The sequence below is a fragment of the Zonotrichia leucophrys genome, chromosome 11, assembly GCF_028769735.1.
Source record: "Zonotrichia leucophrys gambelii isolate GWCS_2022_RI chromosome 11, RI_Zleu_2.0, whole genome shotgun sequence".
NCBI classification, from domain to species: Eukaryota; Metazoa; Chordata; class Aves; order Passeriformes; family Passerellidae; genus Zonotrichia; species Zonotrichia leucophrys.
The window spans coordinates 6326225-6352477 of record NC_088181.1 but is presented as its reverse complement, the minus strand read 5'-3'; the positions used below and the strand labels follow the sequence as shown (position 1 = coordinate 6352477).

Sequence of the window (26253 nt, the reverse complement as noted above, 5' to 3'; positions counted from 1 at the left end):
AATTTTTTTTTTCAATGTTTCTCCCTTAGTTTATAATCTGGATTGGTCACAAGTAATCAATCATATCCTTGCTTGAAATATTTTTTGCTTTGCCATAAAGGATCCATAAATATGAAGGTAGCAAATTTGTGATCCAGATGGTGTTAGGGCCTGGAGAACTCAAAACTCTTGCATACCACATTGCATTTAGTGCTGCTTTAGTCCTATGCAGTCTGATATTTCCTACCAGTTGCTATAGACCATGGATTCATTAGCTGGTTCAAGGGGACTCTTACCAATTTTGGAGCTTATTTTGCAGTTAGTTTAGGATTTCAATGCTGTGCTCCATTTGGTGCTGTAGATATTCCCTTTAAATTTTCTATGTCTGTTGGAGGCAATAGTTTCCTCCCTGAGTATTTTGAGGCGTAAACAATTCCTGTGATTTCAGAGCAGCAAAATGTTTTCTTTTAAAGGTAAGCATAAATAATTTGAGGGAAATGTTGTCCATAAAGTAGAAAGAGATATAAAAATAGTGTATCACTTGTTGAGCATTTGTACTCAATATTGCAAGGAAAAAAAAGAACTGAACCCTTTGATTGTTGTCCAAATGAGTTTCAGTGGTATATTTGAAAATAACTAGCTATGGTGTCTGTCCATTTGTTGAGAAATGTTTCATTTTGGGATGGGTAGAACAAAGATCAAGCTGTAACTTGGTAGACTGCAGTCAGAAAAATGCATTTTCAATTACTGCATTGCTGGATGCTCAAGATAAAATTTGGGAAATGCTGAGAATCCCTTGAAAGATGGATGAACACATAAGTGATGTTTTTATTCATCCATATACTCTGCTTTAAGATAGCAATGTTAAAAACAGATCAGCAAAGATGGAATGATATCTTAATTCACTTTATTTGTGAATCTAATACTGGGATTTATATCTTGCTTGTCAGGAGCACTTTTTTCCCTTAGAGGTGAAAAATCTCCTCAACTTCTGAAAAATAGAGATGCTTGTTTAGTTACTGAGGGAATACTTTGGATGCCTTCAGCAGTTTTAGGATTTTAGTGGTGTCACATGTTGCTTCATTGCCATTAACTTAACATGTCTGTAAATAGGGACACTGTCTGCCCTGTGCTGGTTCTTTTCATTCCTGATTAGGAAAGTGGTCTGTAAGAATTTTCTAGATTATACACCCACTTTCTTAACTTAATCCTTAAAATTGCTGTGCAAAGTGTGAGGGGAAAAACTACTAAAGAATTGCATTTATTAACACTTAATTTTTGATTAGCAGCTTGGAAAAGGTTAACAAATGATTCTGTTCTTACAATACAAAGAGGCCCTAGGAGCTCAAGAGTTATTAGTGAAATATTTTATTTTTTATTTTTGAAGCTTTTTCTTCTGACAGTGCAGACCAAGTATTCTTTATGGTTTCTTTTCTTGTAGGGGGATAGAATGTAAGAAAATAACGATAGTGTAGAAAGTAATCTCACCCCTAAGGAGTTGCAGCTGGGCCAATTATCAAAGATCAGGAGCAGCCCTGACTTTAACAGGCTACAGGTGTAACCAATGAGAAGAAGATGCTATAAAAGAGTGGGGTGGCTGGTTGAGAAAAAGGGAACTGGAGTTGGTGGCTGCTTTGTGAAGAAGAAAGAGTCAGTGCTCTGAGGAGATGCCCATGAGAAACACCAGGAAGGTATGAAACTTTTGTGGTAAGGAGATAATAGCATGGAACCCCTGTAATAAGATGACAACATTTTCTCATCTACTTTTCAAGCTCAATCAACATTTTAGTCTGAATATCACATTAGAAAGTTGAGGTAACTTTTGGTCTCAGTAAAACTGATGTATTAAAAAGAAGTAGGACAGACTTACTGAACAGTTCAGTCTTGTGCTGTTGGTCTGGTTTTAAAAACATAATCTCTGTACATTTGAGCATGAATAGTGTAAATCATCAGTTGGTCAGTAAGATTTATTCCACTGGGAGGAATTGAAGGTGTGTGCAGTTTTGACTGTTGTTTTTATGTTTAAAGGTCTCAACATGAGTTTATAGAGAAAGATCTTCCCCAGCTTGCTGCTGGTATGAGCCGATTCCTGCTCCCCAGTGTTGCCAGTAGAGGTCTGTGTTGCTCTTTGAAAATACTGAACAAAAGCTTAATGCTGTTCTTAGGAAATGGTCTTGTAGTTCTGTTGTTTGTGTTCTTAATTATTAGGGCAAGAATTGTAAATTTATAAAAGTGTGTCAGCAATTCCTCTAGGTTGAATTTTACACAGAGATGTGGTATTTTCAACTGTGTGTGTAAGCAATATTAAATGATACATTCTTAAAAAAATACTTTAACTTGGTTTTAGTATCAGCAAGGCAGTTGTGTAGCTAATACGATTTTCTGACTTATATAAAAATTGCTGTCTGTTTTTAAGGATCATGTATGACCATGGGCCTGTGATGGGATCTGGTTTCTGTGTCAGGTGCACTGGATCTAACCCAGTGACTGGAGTGTGTCTGAGTGGTGAAGTGCAAGTGGTGTTGCAGAATGTAACATATAATATATAATGGAAGGGCAAAATGGGTCTGTTCTGTCCAGTCAGGCAGATTCCACAAAGCAGGGTGTTTCTTAATGCTTTTCCAAGATTTTATCACAAAACTGTATTGACACAGTCACACACAAGCAGTTGCTCAAACTGGGATTCTGATTTTTCTGCTAGATGAAGGTCAAAAGAAGCCTTGCTTTTGGAAGGGATGCCCAAAACAACTGGTTTAGGTTTTTTTCAGAGGGCGAAAAAAATCCAGAAGCTCCAGCCACAATGTGGCTTGTTGAGTGTTTTGTTGGAATTATCTTTTTTTTTTTTTTTCTGGCACTTCTGTGCCATGAAGAAGAGAAACTGTGGATTAGGTGCTAAATCAGTGCTTAAAAGATGAGTCCCTGCTCCAGTAAGATTTTGGTGTGCATATACATTTGGTGTGAGAGGTTACCATGGTTCTCTTATTTCTTGTACAGAACTTCAGTGTTGGCAACTTGTGACACACTGGTGCAAAAGGTTGGGAAATGTGCTTATAATCTATCTCAATGAAACATCTGCTTTATGATATAAGAAATTGTTTTCAATGTCTGGCCATTTAATTTTAATAGATTATAACAGTTTTTCTGTTTTACTTATTTAAGTCAAACTCTGATCATATGGGGGGAATTAAACAGACCCTTCACACATCACTGAGTGCTTGATTTTATTAATGTTAGTCTGACTGTCTTAGACATGTTCATTGTCTTTTGCTGTACTGCCTGGAGTTTCAGCTTCACTTTATGATTTCTTGTGTGGTTTTGGAATTTCGCATATTTATTGGGCTTTTAAAAGCATGGAGGAGATGTTCCTTGAATTTTAGGCTCCATGTATCATGAATTATCTTACTCCCCACGAGTAGCACTAACATGAAAATGTTGGTGCCTGTGTAGAAGTTTTGGTGTTTACTTCTTAGTTAAACTTACACTCAGCTATTTTTTCCCCAGACATTTCCTTTGTGGAAGTCCCAACCTTTGTAGCAGGCATGACTTTTGTTGTACCAGTTTTTTGAGGAATGGGAGTACAGTGCTTTCCCAGGAGAGCCTGGGTCTTGCAGGAAGTGTATTTTTGGCTGGAGTAGACCATTGGGGTAACTGCTGTAGAAAAGCACAATTTATGGAGGGCTTTGTGCCTCTGGGGTGGAACTTTTATTTAACTCCTTCTGTTGTGGGATGCTTGTAGCTGTCAGTCAGGAGTTAGTACTGATCGAGTTTGAACAAATAAAAATCCACTAATAGGTATTATTTTCACAATTGGATTAATAGAAGAGGGTTCTCTTTAACTTACAGAATTGTATTCTTAAAATTTATGGCAGGTAATAGTGAGTGAGTTTTCCATGAGTGCCATCACTCTGTTTTAACTGTGCCTTAATATTGTGGAATATTAATATTGCTCTGCTTTACATAAGGCTCCACTGCTTACTTGCTACATACTGTAAATATTAAGAGGTCCCCTTGGACTTCCTGTAATTTATATTTCTTATTGAGTAAGCTGAAAATGGTGTCAGATGTTCATACTGCTTTTCCATGTCCATTTTGATGAATCTATTTATTACTTGTGTAATGAGTAGTACACATGGTTGGTTAGCCAAGTTATTGAACTTCATCAACCTTGGCTGAAATTCACAGTGCATGTGAAACTTGTTGTAACATGTAAGAAATTACATCTGGGCTAAAAGGTTCAATAATGATTACTGCTTGTAAGGGAATATTTTCACAAAGGGTGGGATTGAGCTGTGGGCCTGTGTTGTACTTTCAGGTATTCCTTTTACAGAGGAAAAACATATTTGTAGAACAGGGAGCCTTCCTAGGTGATACTTACTTCTTAGCAAGAGCTAGAAAGACTTTTCAGCTTGATTGCTTTTCTGTCTTTGGAAATATTTAATTTTGAAAAGGTTTTTTTTCTATTATTTTATGCATACTTCATAGTCCAGAGGTGAAAAGACCTTTTGCATGATTCAGTTTGTTTTGCTGCAACATGGAGATTTATCTTTGCATCATTTTGTGTCTTCATGTTTTGAAAACTCATTGTGCTTCAAGAATTGTTTGAACACATACCTGTACATTTGTATTATTTAGGAATATGTGCTAGATGCTGGAGACGGAAGAGTTTGCTAAATACATTTTATTTTCTAATGACAGGATCTTCTGAAACATGTAGGGGCTTTTCTAGATGCTTACAATTCTAGTTATAGTCTCTAGATGTACATTAATGTGATGTTCTTGTCTTACTAGCAGAAATTTTTAGTGATTACATTTATGCTAAGTAGGTGCACAAGAAGGAAGGATTTCAGTATCCTGTGTCCTTTTTATGCTTCTCATGCTTGGTTGTGTCAAAGTGTTACAAGGTCTAGAAACTCAGGTCTGAAACAGTAAATCCCTACCAAGGAGGAGGTGAAAACCTGGGAAGACAAAGATGAAAATCCTGACCTGATTAAAAGGAGTTTGATCTTCAGAATTTGTGATGCCAGAATTTTGTCTGAATTAGAGAATAAAATAGTACAGTGAGAATGGAGCTGATCTTGCACTCATCTTAAAGTCTACAATACATAGTTTTTTAAAAAAAGACAGTGTGTGATTTATGAAAATAAATTTGTCAAGTGTCACATTCTTTCTGGAGTTCTCAAGGGAAGACCATCAAAAACAAAAGTACCTTTGTCTTCCTTTTTAAAATTAGTTAATGGTATTGCAGTTTTTAGGTTATGTGTTACACTCTTAAGCCTTTCTCTTGTTTTTATTTTTCTTCTGTGGAGATTTTTTTCTTCTCCTTTTTCCATTTATTCTGTTGGCTTGTCATTTTAATATGTGAGATTGCTGTAGCTTTATGTTTAGCTACATAACCTCAGTATTTTTGTTCCTGTAATATCCAGCTGGTTTTGATTTTTTGCTGTACTTCTACAGTGTGGATTTCAGTACTTCATCTGTTGCTTCAGAAAACTCCCTACAGTCTGTCTTCAAATCTGAGTAGTTTCATAGTAATACACTTTGTTTCCTCTCCTTCAATTAATGATAATTACCTTAGTCACTGCTCCTGAGTTCCTATTCATAGTTAATGTCTTCTTTGTGTTAAAGATCCTGGTGAAATTAGGTTTTCTGATTGTTGTTGTACTTTCTTGATAGAAATAATATGTGTGAGAAAGGAATTGTCACAGTTCAGTTCTGGATGTATTTATTGAAATCTTGTTCGTGCACTCTCACTCAAGGTTCCAAACAATTAGGGTTGGTTAGATTTTTTAAATATTTTTCCCAGGTTCTGTTATCTTTGCAGAAGGTACATTTGGTGCCTCCTCATTATTTATTCTTTATCCAAGTAGCTTTAACACAATACATTCTCTAATTGGATTTCCTTTATTTTTGATATGAAAATCAAAATCATAAAACTTATGGGGCATTTTTCTCTTCTGGTAATTAGTCAAAATGCTGCCTTTAAGCAAAAAATTACAGTTTAAAAGTTTGTGAGGAGGTTTGCTAATTCTCCTGTATGACAACCAAATTGAAGGAGACACTGTCACATGCATTCAGAGATTCAGGAACTTTGGAGATTCTGGTTCTGTTCCTCTCCTGCCCCTGGCAAGCATGAGCAGCATGTCCTGCTTCTGTACATATGCACATTGTAGACATTGATTGTGCTACTTAAGATTTTGAAAAATGTATCAATAGCCTTATTTTACTTATGGAGCAGTGTATGGATGCAGTAAATTACCCACGTTTACAGAATTTGTCTGTATTCCAGTTTAAAGTGGGAGTTGGATTGTTCTGTCACAAGATAAAATATATATTTCTCTGAATGCTATTCTAATTCTTCAGCAGAGAGTAATTAAGATATATTAATAGTAGAAAATAGAGCAACTAAAAAAGCTTTTTTAAGGAAGCTTTATTTGTTTGGGTCTGTGTCCAGCTGTGAGCAGATGCTGAGGGGTACAAATTTACTCTTGCTTAAAGATTTTTAATCTGAAGGTAAAATTGGATTATTTTGTGCCTTGCTAAGCAAAGAGGACTGCATAAAAACGTGCATGACCTATTTGGCAGCACACTTTTGGCATCATGAGTGAATGGAGATTGTGATCTGTGGGAAGGTGTCTCTGTGTCTGTTTCTGAATTGAGTCTGTGGTGCAGGGAATAGAGCCTGAGACTTCTTGGTTCTGCTCTTTGCATCTGGCACTTTAAACACTCATCTCTGGCAAAACAAAAAGTTGTGTACCTGGAACATAAGGCAGAGAGAGGCTTCATAATGGAATAGAGGAAAAAACTTGGTCTGGAGTGTGTGTAACTGTTATTGGTCCTTTGCTGTACAGGATGGTTGTCACTGAGCTCTTGGGTGGGCTGCTGGTGTTCCAGCGGTTAGCAGATGGATTTTAAATATCTCCTAAAAAGACACAAATTAATTTTGCTGTGGGAAGATGCATGGCATGTTTTCATGCACTTCTTGAAGGTGTGGCAAAGAGATCTTCAATTGTGATTTTTTTTTTTTTTTTTCCCCATGGCCTTGCATTGTAATTGCCTTCTAATTCTTGCTTGTTATCCATTCTCCTTGCTTTTGTGTACGGACACTTTTTGTTAATACTGTTCTTATTCTCCATCTTTTGTTTCAGAACTCCATCTCCTGCCTTACTTTGTGTGTTGGAAGCACATGATGGATCATTTGAGTTACATAACAGCTTCCCACCTCCCTCTTCCCTTCGTAGTTTAAAGCACACCCAAAGGTTTGCCAGGTTTGAACTAGAGACCAGTGAATGCATCTTTCCTGTACTCAGGTCCTTCTGCAGGATCCTCAAATGACTCTTTTATTATAAAACTCTTCCTTTGCTGCCAAACAAACAAATTGTCTTGTATGGCCAGAAATCAGGTAGTGTTGTTTTAATTTTCAGTCTGTTCCTTTCCGCTGATACAAAATGTGAGCTCCTTAGAACAGGACCTGGCTCTGTATGTTTGATTCCCATAGATATCTTTTTTTTGTTTTTTTTTTTTTGTAAGCTGAACTGTGAGCTTTTTAGGACAGAACCTTGTTTTATTATTTATCTGTAAAATGTCTAGTGTGCATTTTAAAATCTTTCACTGTTTGTGTAACTGATATAAATAAATACCAAGTTTGTTTTAAGAAAAAAAATTGGTCCAGTTTATGTTGTAGCACTTTCTCTGTATCTTTACATAACTGTGAACATTTCTCATGAAATGACTTTGAGATTAAAGCTGGGAGGATCTAGCACTTTAGCTGACAGCACAGTATGTCTTTTAATTATTCTGCCTTGGATGAAGTATTCCTCTTTATTGAATTTACTTCTTTTATTAACATTGCACTGTTGTACTTGCCAAAAGGAGATTCAAAACATGCAACTAAATTTTTTTATTATGTTTAATTAGGGCTCAGCTCAGCAGTACAGAAACCTATGATAGTGTTGGCTAACAGAGGAACAGAAGTGTACTTGAAAAGAAACTAGATAATTTCTGGCTTTTTTTGTCCATTTTTGCTTTGGTGGGAAAAACTCTTGTGTTGCCAAAAGAGCTGCTTTAGACAAGTTTGTCAACCCTATTTCTCTGAATTTGGAACTTTTTTTTTTTTAATCTGATTAACAGCATGCACAGAAATGTTATTTATTTCCTTAATAATGTATTCAAGTACTGGTGTTTTTAAATAGACTGGCTTTATTTAAGCAAATAAACAAAGGAACCGGTCACTTATCCCACAGCTGCCAAACCTTCAGGAGTAATTGCTGCTGAGACATGGAGTGCCCTAAATGTCACAGCAAATTTGACTGCTCAGACCTGATCCAGGTTTCATCAAGGTGCTGGTTTGATGTTGACTTACATTATGGGCAGCTCTGTTGTTTTCTGCTATTCCAGATTTCAGTTAAATGTTTAATTTGGAAATGTTTATTTTGCAGTAAAAATAGAAGTAGTGTGTTAACATAACTACAGTCTAACAAAATATTTTTTTATCCCTTACGAATATAAGCATTTATAATTCTGAATAATTCAGGGTTTTTACTAAAATAAAGAATATGAGTCACACTGTAGTAAGTTCTGCTTATTTTGAGACAAAGTGCTATTTCAGGTTTCTTTTAAAATGTGTGTAACTGTATTTGAATTGACTTGGTAACAATACATTTAAATTCACTTTCAGATGGAAAGGTTGTTTCTGTTTAGAAAATGTGAAGTTGTGTGTTGAGCTGTGTCATATTCAGATGCCTGTCTGCCTTCATGATATGTTGCCTGTTAAAATGGAAAGAAATTGTATACAAACAGAAAAATAAACTCTTTAATAAATTCTCTGTAAGCATTAAATGATATAGCCAAATGCTAAATTTGGATTTTTTTTTAATTACAGTAATTGTGTTAGGAAAACTGGCTGCCTTGCCTGGAAGAAGCCACACAATCAGTTTTAAAGACAATCTAAAGAAAACATGAATTTATTCTATGCTTGAAAAAACACTGAGAATAAAAAGTTCAAACAGAATAATCCCCAGTTCTAGATGTGATGGCCACTGGACTTATACAATACACTTAAGAAATATTCAGTAAAAATTTGTTGTGATTTGGTAGGAGCATGATCCTGTAACATATTAAGAAATGCAAAATGAATATGAAACATGAAGGCTGAGAGGTTTTTTTTACCCCCTTTTAAAGGAGTGTATTTTATCTAAACAGAACTTTGGGATTGGTTGAAATGGAAGATGGAAATCTGAACTCTCTTTGACTGTGATTTTTGGTCATTGATGTGCATCTAAAGCAAGGAGTAGGTATGAAAGATAGAGCTGGGATTTGATAGAAAATTCACTTCTTATCTCTGATTCTCCTTTTCTTCCCTTCAGATTAATCCCTGGCCACTGTTCCTTTATTCAGGCGTTTTACAGGACCTGTTTGCATTTAGATGACTTGGGAATGTTGATTGGGATGATCTCTGCAGTTTAGTATAAAATTCCAGTATTGGTTTTGTCTCCCTTTGTTTCCATCAGGCTGCTTTAAGGCACTCTAACTCAGCTGAAAAGCACAGTTACTCTGAGCAGTATCTCCTTGTGTTTTAGGGGTTAGTGGGAATTGCCTTGACACAAGAAGATCTTACTTTGGGGCATGAGGGGTAGCTTGGCTCTGGATTTAACGTGCTCATTCCAGGCTGGAGCCCTTGGCTGTTATTCCAGAGTTTGTGTGTTTATGTTGGGAAGTGGCTCCTCTGCACCGTGAAGGATCAGCAGCACGTGTTTGGATCTGCTGTGGGACCTTTGGGGAGCTGAGATACTGATCAGGGTTGGGTGAAACAGCTCAAAGGACTCAAATCTCAGCTTCCTTCATGTCTGGTGTGAGGACAGCGTTGAGTTGGGTTGGTGGATGTCTTTGGGCAGTAAGCTGGAGCAGATACCAGGTCTGGCTGCAGCCCCATGGCTCTCAGCTGCAGCACATTTGTGATGTATATGCCTGATGTGGTCCCAATGTGGGTTCTTGCTTGCAGCACCATCAATCACAAATTCAGCTTTCTTACCCTCAAATGATGCATTTTAAATTTTTTACAGCAACAGATATTTATAATCCCATTAATTTAAGGGTGTTTTAAAATGTTTGTTTAGTGTAGTGCTCCCTTCAGAGCAAACCAGATATTTTGGGGTTTTGTCTGTGACAAAAGCAGTGCACTTACTGTTAAGAATAACTTGGCCTTACCCAGGGTAGTGTATTGCAAAAAAGTGTAAGGAGTACATAGTTTTGAGTTGGTTAGATGGAAAACAGAACCAGTGCATTACTCATCCTGTTTCGTTTGTGTTGGCTTTTTCTGTGCTTCATGGCTCCAAGAAAAACACGTTTGTCCAATTTACACACAAAGGGAGAGGCAGGATGTATCTTTCATATAAAATCACACTTTGCTATGAAAAATATCAGTATGTGTCATTGCCATGTGCCTGTAAACACATGGGAACAAAGGCAGCATTAGTATTCCATGGGAATTGCTCGTTTTAAATTGAGTCTCTTAAAATATCTTAGTGCTTTAGTTGCTTGAAGACTTGCATTTGGAGCAAGTTGAATTTTAGGATTTTATCCTAAATATCTGTACTGAAGCAGAGTGGATGAGGCCAAGCAGTCCTGGTTTGGAATGTGTGGTGCTTTTTTGGCTGTGAAAGGTGTGAGTTTGTCAAAGATGTGATGTTCTGCATGTGCCTCTGAGAGCTCTGTTGGATGTTGCACTCTGGATCCACCAGCACAGGCAGCAGTGATCCCAGTTGCAGAAGATTCTTCTCTAAATCACACCTCAGTGTTTCAGCCTGAAAAGAATTCTTTATCCCTTTATCTGTAGCCCATTTTAATCATCTTTACTCCTGTTCTGAGGAAGTGTTGAGTAAGATGGACTGATCCACTCTCACTGGTGTTTAGGTCTTCCAGATTTGAAGAAATCTAAGTGATGTCTAGGACACAAGTATCTTTTTTGTTTATATGTAGTTCTCTCGAGTCCCCAGAATCAGAAAACAGTCTGTTTGCTGAGATGCAGCAGTTGGGATGAGAGTCTATTTTGAGTTTTCAAGACTGTTTGTTGCAAGCAAACCCTGTAGGCTTTTACACTGAGAACTGAGCTGTTCAAAGAAGGATGACATCATTGTGTTTCACATGTGTTTTAAGGGACAGCTCCAAGGTATTTGGGCAGAGAAGCTGAAGAAAACTTGCTGTTGTCTGAAATGTTTCTGAGTTTTTCTTGTGTATTCAAACCTCCTTATATTTGAAATAAAGCAATGTTTTAAAGCATGTGATGGCCTGGTGCAAATTCTTTACAAAATGTCCCCCCTGATTGATGGACTGTATGCTCTCTGTTTAAACAAGAAATAGCTGAAATACTTTTCCACTCAGTGAATCCTTTTCTGTGTTTTATAGAGGAGGTTGCACCATTGGACAGAGCCCTGTTCTCATCTGGTGTGTGTTGACACAGTGTAGCTGGCATTAATTGAGCGATGCTAACTGCTTCTTAATTGACACCATTAGCTGAAAATCTGCACCAAAACTCAGTGGCAGCAGTCACTGCAGATAGCCAGGAATGTGAGAGTATAGAACAATCATGGTGGAAGATGAAGAATGAAATTGAGTGCTAATTTCTGAGTCTTTATGAACAAATGGTGTAAGGAAGGGCTGAAGGGTTTTAAATGTGTCTAGCAAATCCCATGTGCTTGTAGCTCTCTTGTTAGTTCTGCTCCCAGTCCTTTGGGTTAGCTGGTGATGTAGAACTGTGCCATAATGTTTATCCCCATGTATGTCTTATTCTTAAAGAGGATTTTCACTTCTGAGTGTCGGATTAGAGCTCGTTCAGCCACAGCACCAGCAGCCAGAGTAGTTGATCTCAGCACAAACTTGAGATTTCCAGGGCAATTGCTTGAAATTAGTTTTATAAAACATTTGCTCAAAATAGTTTATTTAAATACTCATACAATGCAGTGATTACTTTTCCAAAGTGGATGTTAGTTAAGTATGTTATTCTCCTGTCACATTTGGGGAAGAGTCTCTTTTATTCCTTGTAATTTGGTTGACCTTGATGCCCAAGTCTGTAATTCTGTGCTGTTTTTCTAGTGTACTTTTCCCTACTTTTAAAACCCCCACAACTAGTGTATAACTTGTGCTGTCTCTTTTACCTGTGTTAAGTAGCTCTGCAATAGCCTGGTGCTGTGGTACAGGGAAGATTCACCCCTGGAGAATATCACTTATTTTTTGGAAAAGAAACCAATGTCATTGCTGTTAGTGTCCCCTCACTGTGAAAGGGCTGTGTCCCTAAGTCTCAGATTAAATGAAGCATTCAGAAAATCTTTACTTCTTTTGAAGTCCACAGAGTTACTTTTATAATTAAGGTTTTTTTGTAATTAAGCATTAAGGTTGCTCTGGTTCCTTAATTGTGCACATCCCTTACATAGTTATTTAGGCTTCTCTTCCTATGTAACCCTGCCGTGATTTTTTTCAAGGTTTTACTGCCTGGGTGTTTATGATCTTTGTGGTTTAACTTTGGTGTATGAAACCACATTCAATGTGGATTGTGAGTCAATGGTAGTTTTTATAGAGAGGTAAGATTTTTATTTATGGAGTTTAAATAGTTTTGTACTTCACTCAATCCATGTGTTAGGCAGAGGTTTTAAAATTTACTGTATATTGAAAATATAGCTGCATTTTGCTGGAGAACAAATGCTGTTGACAGACTTAGTTTAGCACAGTGAATCTGACAGGAAATGTTTTCCAGCTTACTAGAAGCTAAGGAAAAAGGGAAGCTTTATCTGTCTAAGCTTTTTGATACTAGGGGGAAAGAAAGAAACATTAATTGTTGCAGAAGAATCAGAGAGCTAAAGCTGTAAAAAGACTTGGATACTGAGGTGCTTCCAAACTCCTCCTTCAGCTGTTCCAGTTAGACGTTGCATGTGTATCTGTCCTAAATTGAGTGCAGGAGTGTTTGTGAATTAGTTTGAAATGTGTCTGATGGGGAGACATGTCAGCACTTCACCTGTGACAACATTCAGGTGGAGGATTTTTAGCACATGATTTCACGTAAAGATCAGAACATGTCTGCCTAAAGGTGAAGAATCACTCTTTGAAGCTCAGAGAAGAGCAAGGACATCCCAAAGAGAAGAGCTTAACACTGCTCTCCACATTTGCAGGGAAGAGTTGAGATGGCATAAAATGAACTAAAATCACAGCATGTAACTTACTTAGTTTGTAATGAGTATGAAGTTAATAACTACAGGGGAGAATGGCATAGAATGTAATATTTTGCACAGTTGATTATTTTGCACAGTGTGACATGGGGTAGAGTTAGCAAAACATCATCATGCTTTGCTAATTAATCTGGCCACCAGCTCTCAATCTTTGTTTAACAGTAACAAAACTATTCCCAGGCATTTCAACTACTTTTTAATAATACAGTCAGCTAGTCAAAATAAGTATTCTTGTGCAAAACAAGAAGCATAACAGCTAGCTAATGGTACTTCTTACATTAGTTACATGAAAAATTCTAGTTAAATATGCTTAAAGTGGAATTAGGAACAAGGGAAATCTTGCATATGCTGTAGCTGAATTCATGTGCATGCAATGAATTATCCAGGTAATTAAAGTTGCTTGGTGCAGTGAATAGCTTTAAAGGAGATACAGGAAAATTGCTTGGACTTAAATACTGTAAGTATGTAATTGCAGAAAATTGTATAAATTTGTCTTGGTGTCTGTTGTTTTTATAATGTAAGTTATGTTTTGTGCTGTAACTGGATTTTGTTGCTGCAGGGTGTTTTGGAAGTGAGACAGCCCATCTTCATAGGCTTCTTGGTAAACAGTTTTTAACAGGAAATCATGAACATGCTTTAAATGTCATAAAGCTAAAACAAATGCCTCTTCTCTTTGAATTCTTCTCATACTCAGATTATTCGGCATTTCAGTTTGATTCTTCCTTTCATAGTTTAGGCTTTTCTAATTGAACTCATTAAGCTGTCTTATGCCTCTTTCAGCTAGAAGGCAATTCCTGTCACTGGCACAGTTCTCCATGGAGATGGACACCCAGTGATACCATTAACTGCATCACAAATATGTGGTAGCTCACTCCTGGTGGAAACCCAGGTTCTGGCTCAGTTTTCTGCCCTTCATGGGCATTCTGCTCTCTCCAAAAGTCCTCATCTCCGGTTGTAAATTCTCACAGATTTTCCCCCATTTAATGAAGTTCACTTTGGACCGACTTCTATGCAGCTTTTCATTAGTGAATTGAACAGTGAAACAACGTTTTGTTCCCCCTGCCACAGGTGGTCCTCAGATTGATGACTCTGAGGCCAAGTGTGCATCTAGAGAGCCCTGAGCCCATGTTGGATGCTCCATTTCCAGATGGAGTTGCCAGCACAGTGGCTCTGCAGTCTCTCTGTGTGGCACATTGTTCACAGTCAGACAAGGAAGGAGCACATCCAGTCCTGCCCTTCCAACAGCTGAGAGCACCAGTAGGCTGAGAAGTTGAGTCTGTTTTTTGAAGATGCCAAACCTGTTTTGCACAAAATAATACAATTATTGTCCAGAAGACCTGATCAAATTGAGGTGTCTGTGTTTTTCATGTGTGCTCTTAAAAGCTGAGTCCAGGTGGCTCTCAGGTCACCAGACTGCAGGTAGCATATGTGGCTCATGTTTTCAGGTAATTTTATAGCTCTGTGCTGCTCCTGGGATGTGTTTGTGACCAGGCCCATGTTTTATCCTAGGTTTTGAAACTGCCAAGTCCCTGGCCCTGCATGGGGCGTGTGTGATCCTGGCCTGCAGGAGCCCGGCGCGAGGCGAGGCGGCCGTGCAGCGCATCCTGGAGGAATGGGTGAGTGCACATCAGTGCCCAGCACGGGGCTGGGCTCTGCAAGGTCTGACTTCCTCTGGGCACTGCCAGCAGGCACACACAGCACTGCCACGATCATGGGAACATGCCACAGTCTGAGCAAAAAGTGATTTATTGGGTAAATCACTTATTACTGGGTAACGCCGCTGGTGCATGGGGTGATGGAGGTTTTTCGTTCCTTGTGAGTGTGTTGGACTGCAAGGCTTGATGTGCTCTTATCCATGTTGTTTATGCATGCTTTGTAAGGGAAAAAAAATATTTGGAAGAACCACTGAGGCTTGGTTCATAGGAAAGGACATTCCAGAACCAAGGTGAATGACTACCCAAAGGAGGATGGACACAGTCCTCCAAAACAGCCACTATTTTGCCCATAATTTTTGTTCAGTGAGAGATTTCAGAGGGTCATTTTTGGACTTTTCAAACACAAGAATGTTTCTCCTTTTCTGAGTTCGTCAGGCTCTGCAGCCCTGCTGCTAGGCTGTCACAGTGGTTTTTTCCTTCTACCTTCTTCCCACTTTCTTTCATTTTTCTCCCATTTTTGTCACACAAACACCAGCTTTTCAGTCCCATCTATTGTCTTGTTGCTCTTTGATTCCTTTCCCTGATCCTCAGTTTTTTAAACGACCTTTTAAGGCCTTAATTAAAATATATTCAGCTGTCCTAATTTATTCCTCCCACAATCATTTATTTGCTAGCAAGGATTGCAGGCTACTTTTGTTTGAGCTTGCTGGGACTGCTGACTTCCATGAGAGAATGTGGTGACATCTCTACACTTAAATGAATAAAAGACCAATGGATCAGATTCTTGGATTTCTATTTCTTTCCAGCTAAAATTAGTCATGACTGTTTTGCTTTTATTTCCTGAGCTCTCAAAGTATTTCAGCTGCTCCCAGATGACATGGGAGAGCACTCAGTAGTATTAATATTTACACATAAGTAGTCTAAAGATAATTATAATATTTATTAATGCAAAACAAATGGTGCTTATTTATGTGTATTTCCATATAAGTGATGCTTTCAATATTGCTAATTCTTGTAACCACAAGTTTCATGAAGAATCAGTCTTTGGATTTAGGCCTTTTTCTCTTGCCCAGATCATATGAATGATTTACAGTAAAGGGTTGGTTTGGAAAAATGTCTTCCTTGCTGCTTTCATCCCATTAAAACTCTCTTATTTTTAAAATTAAAAAATAATTATTTAAATGGCATAGAATTCCAAGAGAATTTCAATAGAGACCAGCACAGTGTCTATTCTTTTTCAATAGAACTGGATTTGGTGATACTCTGTTTGAATTTGATAGTCCCAGTCCAGCTAAATATGGCTGTTTATATGGGTGTTATCTAACTAAAATTAGGCAGTGGTGAACATGTTTTATTTGAAAAATGTCCCATTACCCTCTTAATCCTAACCATATCTCTGACCACTTTGAAGACAATGGGAGTTCAGAATACTTGTCTTAAATACCTGTATTATCTCACCCAAAGTTAATGAGTTGTTAATTGAATGAAGAACATTGAAGGTCAAATTACTTCAGAAACCGTGCATTTATTTACTAACAGTTTTCAAATTCTAATTGTTCAGAAAAAGAGTCTCATCTGTAAACTGGTAGCTGGAAAACCTTCAATGCATCTTTGTAATGGCTTTGTTGTTGTTTATTGAGAGGGACTAATTAACTTTGATTATTGCACTAATATTATGGCACTTTGACAGTCCCTCAGATTTATGACTCTGGGAAAATAAACAAATGAAATGCAGGTGCTGGAGCAGAAAGAATAAGTTATTACTGAACTTTAATTACTTGGAGTGTGTAACCAGGAGAGAATTAGTTGATGAATTACAAGATGCTTAAAATTTACATCAAATTGTAAGCAGTCTTGAGGAAAATAAACACAAAATCCAGCCCCAAAATCAGCTACTGAAAACAAAGAGACAAAGATTAATTTGACTGATTTGCTTCTAATATTAAAATATGGATGTAAAATATTAATTTTTAGCTTATAGGTGTAACTACAGGAAGTTGTTAATTGAAAATCCTTTCCTAAAAATGAAAAAGTTTAAAAAAATACCAACAACCTCTGCATCTGATTGAGATGAATTCTCAATATGCAGCTGCAACTGTTCTGCTAGAAAGAGCTTCAAAGCATGCACAGAATTTTCTCTCCTCTGTTCCTGGGGAAAGCAAAATTATTGAAAGGAAGTTGATTTACTTTTCAATTTGGAATCAATTTAAAGAAAAATACAGCTGGTTAGGTTGCAGCCTCACCAAGCCTCATGTTCATGGTACTCAGGTAGGATTTTCAGTAGCAATAGTGCTACCCACTTGTTTTATGTTTTCTTGTAGATCTTTGAGATTGAATCTCTGAGCTGCACTATTAAATACAATGTTCCTCCAGTAATTTGAGGGGAAGAAATCTGATAAATATGTTCCTACTCTTCAACCGGGTTCCCAAACTTCATTTGCATGAAATATGCTCTTATAACAAAAAAAAACCCAAATTCTTGACAGATGGAGTTCTAGTGTGTTTACCTGTCCTAAGTGTGGAATTTTACTATAAATTGTTGTAATTTAAGTGGTATTTCTATAAAAACATGTATATTACCAAAAGCAATGTGTACCCTCTGCTGACTCTTCTGTGGGGCAGTATTTGGTACTCAAGGTTTAGATGTTGGACACAGAATATTTCTTTTTCCATTCTTTGTAGATACAAAAGAGTTCCACATACTTTGCAAGAAGATAATTAAACGTGTAGCAGAACAACTTGTTATTTCAAATTTTGATACAATTATCTAATTGATGGGCTGTATTAAATAGAACCTGAAATATATATGGAAAAACCTGTAATTTTTAAAACCCCAACCACCACCTCTCCCAAACCACAACAAAAAAAACCCAAAACCAAATCAAACCTAGTGTAATGCAGCATTTAAAAATAAAGTACAGCGTACATAAAATAACAGTATTAAGGAAAACCACCCAGCTGGGTCCCCTAGTGAGTCTGTTTGTGACATCCCTGTCTGCAATGCCACAGAGTGTCTGCAGAAACACCTCTCTGCTCTGGGCCTGCTGTACTTGGAAATCAGTTGTTAGGCAAAAAATGCAGTTTCAGTTTGCTTGTAGTGAAAGCTGAAAATCAGGTTTATAAAGACAAAATGGGATGGCTAAATGGCTTGGGAAAATCCAATTGTTAAGATTTAGAGAAAAAAAGCAGGAATAATTGGAGAAAATAAGATTTTTTTTCAGATTAGCTGCCATTATGTTTAAAAAGCAAATGAAAACTGATCTTAACTGGCTGCTGTAGACAAGTCTAGAGAACTTTGTTTGTAACAATTTATGCCTGAAGAGCTGTTTTATAGGGGATTTGAGCCATTTGAGTGGGGATTACCCATATAAACTTGCTAATTACTTTGGTTAAGTGACATTTGTTTGCAACCTGAAGTATTCCAGTTATTTTCTTTCTAAACGATAGCAGAATTTTGCTAATATTGCAAATCAAGGGTAATTGCCTTGTGTAAAGCATTGTGACAAGTTTTAATGTGATTGGTCTGGCTGGTCTATCAAATATAATTTTTATGGAGGGGTATGGTTGATTATATTGGTGCAATCTAATGTTTATACACATGCATTTATATAGACAGAAAAAGGAAGAGAAAGTGTGTAAAGGCAGCAGATAAAAAGAGAGATCAGTATAGCTTTCCATTTGATATCTGGAAAATGAGTGTTCATGCACGATGACGTTCAATATCAATTTAAAACTGTTTGATAATTTCTTGCTCGGAAAAGAGGAAATTAGAATTCTAGAGTTATGATTCATTTTAATCAGAAAGAAATTGTCAAACATAAATCTCTCCTTGAGTAGTGAAAAGGCCTGAAAGCAGCCAAGAAAAATATCAATACTTTGCAAAGGAGGAATGATTGTTCCAATTCGTAGCTTAATTGACTTTGAGGCTTAATGAAAAACACTACACTGCTGTTTGTACACATAGTTGCTCTGACAAACATGGAAATCTATGCTCCAGGAAGAGAGGCTAGGTAATTTATTTTACATTATTATTGATATAATTTTCTAATTGAATATGAGCAGAATGTTTGGATAAGAGTGCGTAGCTCCAGATGTTAGTGGTATTCTCAAGAAAATACTTAAGAATATGAATGAATAAAATATTTCATAAATCACAGCTTTTCTTGCCAAGAAGCTCTCATTTATTTATTCCTGTCAAATAGTCTTTGAAGTACATATTAAAAGATAAATGGTAAGTTTAATATTTCATAAAAAGTATAATGTTTCTTTGGTGATTATTCCTCAATGTTAAACCTACATTAAAGATTAGATTAAACTGTAAGAAAAACATTTGACTTTGCTTTTTAAGTAGAGACTCACAAGGTAGAGATGTGACAAGAGAAGAGAGAAAAGCTGTGAAGAAAACCAACCAAACAAACATGACTCCTTGCTGTATTCCTTTCCCCTGAAGTATTCTTCACTGAAGGAGTGATTTATATTCTTGCTGATTAAGTGACTGAATGAAATTAAAACCTGATAAGTGAGTCTTTGTATTCCAGTTGTGATCCTGTGAAGTGCAGAAAGAGAAGCAGCAAACTGGGCACGTTTGCCAGTCCCTGGGCAGCAGTTTTCATGTGGTCACTGTGTGTGTTTCCCCCTCGAGGAAGGGGCTCTGTTTTCCCTTAAAGTGTTTGGTCTCCACTGCTGTCCTTGGTTTAGAATTTTTTGCAAACTTCCTCATGGTTAGTGACAGGTTTCCATTTATGGGAAAAGCTGGAGACTGCCTAGGAGATGGCTTTGGAGATGTAGTTAATGCTGACTGAAACCACAGTCTGTTAGTACAGAATCAAAGGGTTCTAAGTGGTGCTGAATAAAAGCTCTTAAAAATAATCCTCAAAATAGGATATATTTCAGAATACCCTACAAGAAAAGCACATGAATTTCTGTGACTATTACTTCCAATATTCTGTTATTATTTTGTCTTGTTTCAAAGCAGGAAATCCTAAACTCTGTATTGCTGGCTCACATGCTATCACAGTGTAATATACACTTAGAAAGGCCTGCAATATATGGACATATTTCATTTTCCAGTGGTTGAGCAGTGCCCATACTGAAGAATCATGTTAAAGGGAGTTATCCAAACCTTGCTGTGGGGAAAAGGCCTTGCAGGAAGGGGCAGGATCTTGTATTAAATGAACTGGTAATGCAATAAAAAAAACCTGCATCAACTTGTCTCACTTGCAGCTGTGGACACTCCAACTAAAGAATTATTGCCTCTGCTGAGTATAAAGCCTTTTTTAATTCTTCAGGATGCGATCCAGATTTTTCTGAAACGAAGGGATCTTTTAATTAACTAATTGCAGCGCAATCAGACCGTATGTTACTCGTGGAGAATTGACAGTATAAACATTACCCAGTTCTGTTGCTGGCAGCAACTCATTGGGGCCAATATGAATGTATGACCAGATTTTGGCCATAATATTTAAGAATTCAGTAAGTTTCTGTGAATAATCTGCTCAGTTGAGAAACCTTAAGAGAGTGATGTGTGCTGCAAAGCTATTTTCCAAATACAGATGCTTAAAAATCCCCCCACATGAAGTTAAAAACATGGAACAGTACAATCAACATTTACATGGATGGATTGTTGAGATCTTTTTTTTTTGGTACACCATAAACATATGGCATGAATTTGATTTCATTACAGATGCTGAGAAAAGGAAAAGGCAAATATTTATATTACATTCATGTTTTACAGTAAAAACACTGTTCAGTTTGTTTATACAGTTCCACTGTTACAGTTTTTATGGTTAGTAATGAAACTGCTGTAAAACAGAGTCTGAATTATATAGCAGATGTGTTAAGCCCCTAACTTTCAGGGTTGGGCATCCTCCTGAATACTGATAGCAGTTACTTGCAGAGTTGATGTACTGGCTGCAGCTGAGCTGTTTCACACTTGGATTTTCATCTGCAGTTAGCTCTGCACTGGTGCTGTATGGATACATACAACTGATCGAGTTTGATTATTTATCATGATGAATCAAGCAGCCCAGCCCTCCCAGGGTGCCCTGCCTGCTGCTGCTGCAGGGACAGGGTTTGTTCCACTGGGACATGCTGCCCTTATCAGCTTCCAGCCCCCAAACCTGAGGTAACCCTTAGACCTTGATCCCTGCCCAAATCCAGGAGTATGGGTTTCTCTGGGTCTGGATTGAAGGCACTTGAGAGAGCAGTTCATGTTCAGACTCAGGTGTTTATTATTTCTCATCAGTAAAACTGCTTCACAACGGTGAGTTCTGCAGCTCTTCCTTAGAAAGTACAAAATGGCCAACAATCTTTTGTTACAAGGTCTTTTAAGACTAAACTATCCAATTAAGAGCTGACACCTGGATTATTTTCCCTTTTAACCCAATAACTGATCCCAAAGAGGCTCCAGTGAGGACTTTTCTGCCCAATTATAAAATGCCACCCAAACCCATAGAGAAGAAGGAAGAAGAAGCATGAATACACTACTCTCTATAATCTATTTCACACTTCTGTGGATTCCAGTCTATCTTGAAGTCTAGGAAACGTTCTCCATGAATGAAAAAGAGAAATATTCCCAGTGCTCTGGGTTTCCACACAGGAGCAAACCCTACATCTGTTTGCACCCCAAAGCACCCAGGTGTGTCTGAGTTCATAACTGTACCCAGCTCATAGGAACTGAGCACTCCCAGAGCTATCAGGTTGCAGGGTTTTTAACACAGTAAGACAATTTTCCATGGTTTCCTCCAGTAAAGATAAAAGTTGTCTTTTGAGTTGGCTTAATTACTTCTGCTCTCATAATTCTCTTCACATTCCAATATCTGTTACGTGTGTATTAAAAAAAAATTCTAAAATGTAATTTTAAAAGAAGTCACAGTATTTTACTATTCCTTAATTTTTTCCTCCAGTCAGCAGAATTTTATACATAGAAATGTTGAAGTGATCTTTTTGGTAATTTGTTTCTTTAGCACAGCCCTGCTGTTCTTAATCTGGAAATGTGAGTCACAAAATCCCTACCATGCCTAAAGCTTTATAATAATACTACTTAAATGCAGTTTGAGCTTTTTAACAAAAAAAAATTTAAGATCCCCCCCCAGACAGTAACAGACCTCAGGATAACCCCTTTAAAAACTGCACTTTATGCTTGGTCTTCAATTAGAAGTCACTAGGAGACACTGTGTGCTTAAATATATCACCAACCTGTCTGGGGATGTCTGTCTTTATAAAAAAGTAGACTTTTTACATTGGCTTGAGTGTAGCTTATAGGATGCAAAGTTTGGGTTTTCTTTGATAATTTGTATATTTAGTGTAACTTGGGGTTGGTCTTTTCCTGAAGCTTTCTGTCTCAGAATGTGTTTTATAAAACCTTTAATGTTGCTGACATTGAAAACTTATTTACTGTGGTACAGATAGATGTGTTCTTACATTGAGTTCTGCTGTCACTGGGAGAGGAGGAATTAAAGTGTCTGGATATATGTATATATATTTTAAACCATCTTCACAATTAATCTGATTGTAACATAAGCTTGTAATATATTCCATTAATGAAGAAGACAAGCTTAGCTTATGGTAAATACAGTACTAAGTGTTTATAGTGCATTTCATATTTTACATGATTCCCTTTATAATTCTGCTTATCTTTTCATTCTAATTCCCTAAAGAATGTATAAAAGAACCCCTAAAGAGAGTAATTACTGCTCTATTCCTTAACCAAGGCTCCTCTTGCAAAAAGAAATCTGAGCAGCTTTTTAAAGAAGGCAGTTTTAAATAAAAATGCAAATAAGCTGCTTTGTAACCACATTAATTACCCACCTAGCCTCTTATTACCGTGTTTGTATTGTTTGCAAACACTATTTACAGTGGTGTGGAAATTACCATTCCTGGGCTGGAGGAGCTGTGCTGGTGGGTTGTGCTTTGGACCCAATTAGAGTGAGCCCTGTCTGCAGCGGGCTCGGGGGAGCAGGAATAGCCTTGCACTGTCAGAGCAGGCATTAGCTGGGCTGCACAGCCCTGCCTCGTAATTATAGCCCTGCTCCTCTTCTGCCTCTGCGTGCCTGCCGCTCTCTGCATGCTAAAACCGCCTCACTCATGATTTAATGTGCACTCTGATCGTTGTTTTCTGTGGAAGTCGTGGTAAAATCTGGTGGGTGCTTTTTGTCGCCAGATTCGTTCTTTGCTTTAATTTTATAAGAAGTAAACAAAAGACTTGTTGTAAAAGACAATATTTTGTGTTCAGGATGTTACACATTTCCGTTAATCATATTTTCACATTAATCCCTCAACTTTATTAGTTTATTTCATCAGCAGGAGTGAACAGGGTGGGCTATCTGTTGGTATTGCAGGCAGTGTTAGTGGGCAGTGATTGTAGCTCTCCCAGCACACTGAAGAAACAGAATGCTTCATAACAAAACACACTCCCACTTGTCAAGTGCAGTGCACACTTGTTGCTAACCTGGTGTGTGTTGTGTTCTTGTCTTGGTTTTCCCTGTCACAATTCTAAAATGGGCCTTTACCCTAAAAATTGCCCAGAAAATAAAACCAAAGAGGTGACTCAGCATTCATGTCTTTGGACTTATAAATGTTTTTCAGATCCCAAAGAATTTGATTTGATGGGTCATAGAGCCTGCAATGTTCAGAATCAGTTCTTTAAGATTTGTTTTCTTAAGCTTGTAAGCAGTCTATCAATATGGTTAATGAATCTTCTGAAGTACAGAAATATATTTTGGTTGAGCTCAGCGCGGGGAAGAAAAAGGTAGAGAGATTATTTTCTTCCTGCTTGTGGATCTGCAGTGCTGTGACAGGGTGATAATGTTTAAAAGAATCTTGATGATAAACCTAAAAATCTTAAGGTCTTACTGTGACACTAGATGTAGTAGAGCAGGAAAATAGTAACTCCAGGATGGTGTAGTACAACTGCAGAATTGTTATGCATTAAAAAGAAAGGTGAAAAAAGAATAAAAAGTGGTTGCAGGATCACTTGCAGTTTTAACAGTGACAAGGGACTAATGTGAGGGCATCAAAAGAAGCACTGACTTGTTTCATGATCCACAATAGCTTATAAAACTGAAGATAATTATCAGGCTTATATGACTACAGAGCAGCATAAGTGACATTAAACAAGCATAGCTGGAGCTCAGCAGGAATGCAGGAGGTGTCTTGAAAACAGACTTGCTGAGTAGAGTGCTTAAAAAGTGCTAATAATTTATGTGATTGTCAATTATATTTGTAAACCTTTTATTACTATAAAGCCAAAGCATCATACTTTTTGTTTAATTTACTGTCCTTTCTAATTTCTTCTCATTTTTTAATTCCCTTTTGTCTTAATAATCACCTTTGGAGGTGTTGTGCTAAACTTGTTCTTTCCTCTATATCATTGGGGGTCACTGAGACAGAGTATTAATTTCAACAAGTAACTTTGCTTATAATAAAAGCATGGGATTAATGCAGCAAAATGAGCATTTGGGGGTAGGTTTTTAAACTTTGTTTTTACTAAAGCAAAGCAAAATAGGCTTTGAACCAACTTTGCAGTCAGTGAGCACAACTGAAGGGACTTGAGCTCTTAGACATCAGAGAACCCTTGAGAGTAGGTGGGAAAGAAAGCACAAAATCCAGTTTAGGGAAAGTTTCAGTCTGCACCTGTATTCTGCTTTGGGTGCTGAGATGTTCTCAGGATGTTACTCTGCTGTTTAGAAGGAGCTGCACACTGCCTGCAGCTGCAGAACAGGACATCAGGAGATCTGGAGTGGTGCTGACCCTCTCTGTGGCATTTATGCCTTGTGCGGTCAGGGAGATTTAATGTTTTCCTCAGTTACACCAGCTTATAAATTTTAGGAACTGTTCATTAATGTCGTCATGTTTAACATGTTATGGCTACAAACAAAGACATGAGTGTATGTACTCATTTCTAATTAATTTGTGCAATTATGTTTTATAATCTAGGTGTTTGCAAAGCAGAACATAGTACACCCCATTTACTGTCTGCTGTAGCTAATAAAAAATAATAGAATGAAATAAATCTTGAAACTAACTTTAATTGTAAGTATAGATTAGTTGTAAATTGTATCTTTGTTATGTTTATTTTTAATTCTGCAGTGTTGCAGGTTTGTAGAGCATCCCAATTAGTGTAGTTATTCACAGTAATGATGAGTTAATTGCTGTAAATGCTGAATGGTATTTCAGTGACAATTTAAATACAGTACTGAGATACTTTTTAAAAATGTAGGACTGGAAATAAAGGGAAAAAGGAAATGGTGGCAATAATGAGACTGGTTAATTTTATAAAGTTTTTTTTCAGCATTCAAAGTGATAATCTAGGTAAGATGATTAAAAATACGTGAAGAAGAAAGAAATGCAACATTTAAAAATAAAATCTTGCCATCTCAGCTAATACCATTATAAATAAGAACACAAACGAGGTAACATAAACTGTGTATTTCACCATGCACTTAAGTATTAATTAAGAACATTTGATTGAGCTCATCTGAAATGGATTTCTGTTTTTGCAATGCTGTTTGTGTTTTCCTGCCAAAGCCTCTCTGGCTTCCAGCTCATCCTGTGCAGGCTGGGAGCCCTCCCTGGCCATGGTGCTGCTCTGCTGTCAGTGTCAGGTGAATTCTGTGAATGTTTAAAGAGAATAAAGTGCCTCTAGCTTAAGAGAGGAGTGTTTTCCCTTCTGATGAACTCTAGTAAATCCCCCCACTTGGAAGGCTGTGGAGTATACCTGTGAGAAAGGAGCTGGTCCTTGTGTTTCCTTGAGCATGCACGCTATGAGAGATATTAATAGCTTCCTTCAGCAGTGTCCCACTTAGAGGAACTTTGAAATGAAATATTTCATTCTGTCCTGGTTAAATTAACCTTACGTTTTCCTCTGAAATGGCATGACTACCTAGAGAAAATTTGAAGTGTACTATGTACTTTCACACGGCAGGGGGGAAAATGGTATCCAGGGTAGTATTTATGCATTAAATATTTATTTTCCAATTTAGGATTGGTTGAGTGCAGATTTGGTAATGGAAACTGGTGCCATGTACTTCTCTGTTTGATGACCTTCTTAAATAATCAGAGAAGTATTACAACTCCTTGAGATATTGTGGCATAAGTGATAAGTTGGATTTTTACATGCAAAAGACTTTATAAAGCATCAGCAGAAATCTGTTCCTTTCAGTTCTAAGAATGGTGCAGTAAAGCAAAAGCTCTTCCACTCCTTTGGGGGAGTTTTTGGAGCCTTTCCCCACACCAGGAATTCACTGAGGGAATAAAGCTGAGAACAACAATGCACAAACCTGAAAGTCACAGACATTCAGGTTCATCTGTTTGGTCCTGTCCTGACAGAAATCATTACGAGTTTGATAGATTTATTTATAAAGACTTGCTTCAATATTTAAAGTACATCTATTCCAACATTCCTC

At 37.3% G+C, this 26253-nt stretch overlaps 1 protein-coding gene across 10 annotated transcripts in view; it reads left to right on the top strand.

Moving 5' to 3' along the window:
• The window catches only part of WWOX (WW domain containing oxidoreductase), a 476614-nt gene that overhangs the window by 7199 nt on the left and 443162 nt on the right, over nt 1-26253 (top strand). For 9 of the 10 annotated variants that reach the window (XM_064722806.1, XM_064722812.1, XM_064722813.1 and 6 more), the window contains exon 5: nt 14703-14809. In XM_064722806.1, coding sequence (XP_064578876.1) covers nt 14703-14809 — 107 coding nt within the window. Of the gene's footprint in view, nt 1-14702; nt 14810-17169; nt 17255-26253 lie in introns of those variants that run through there. The other variant, XM_064722815.1, reaches the window with a different exon arrangement.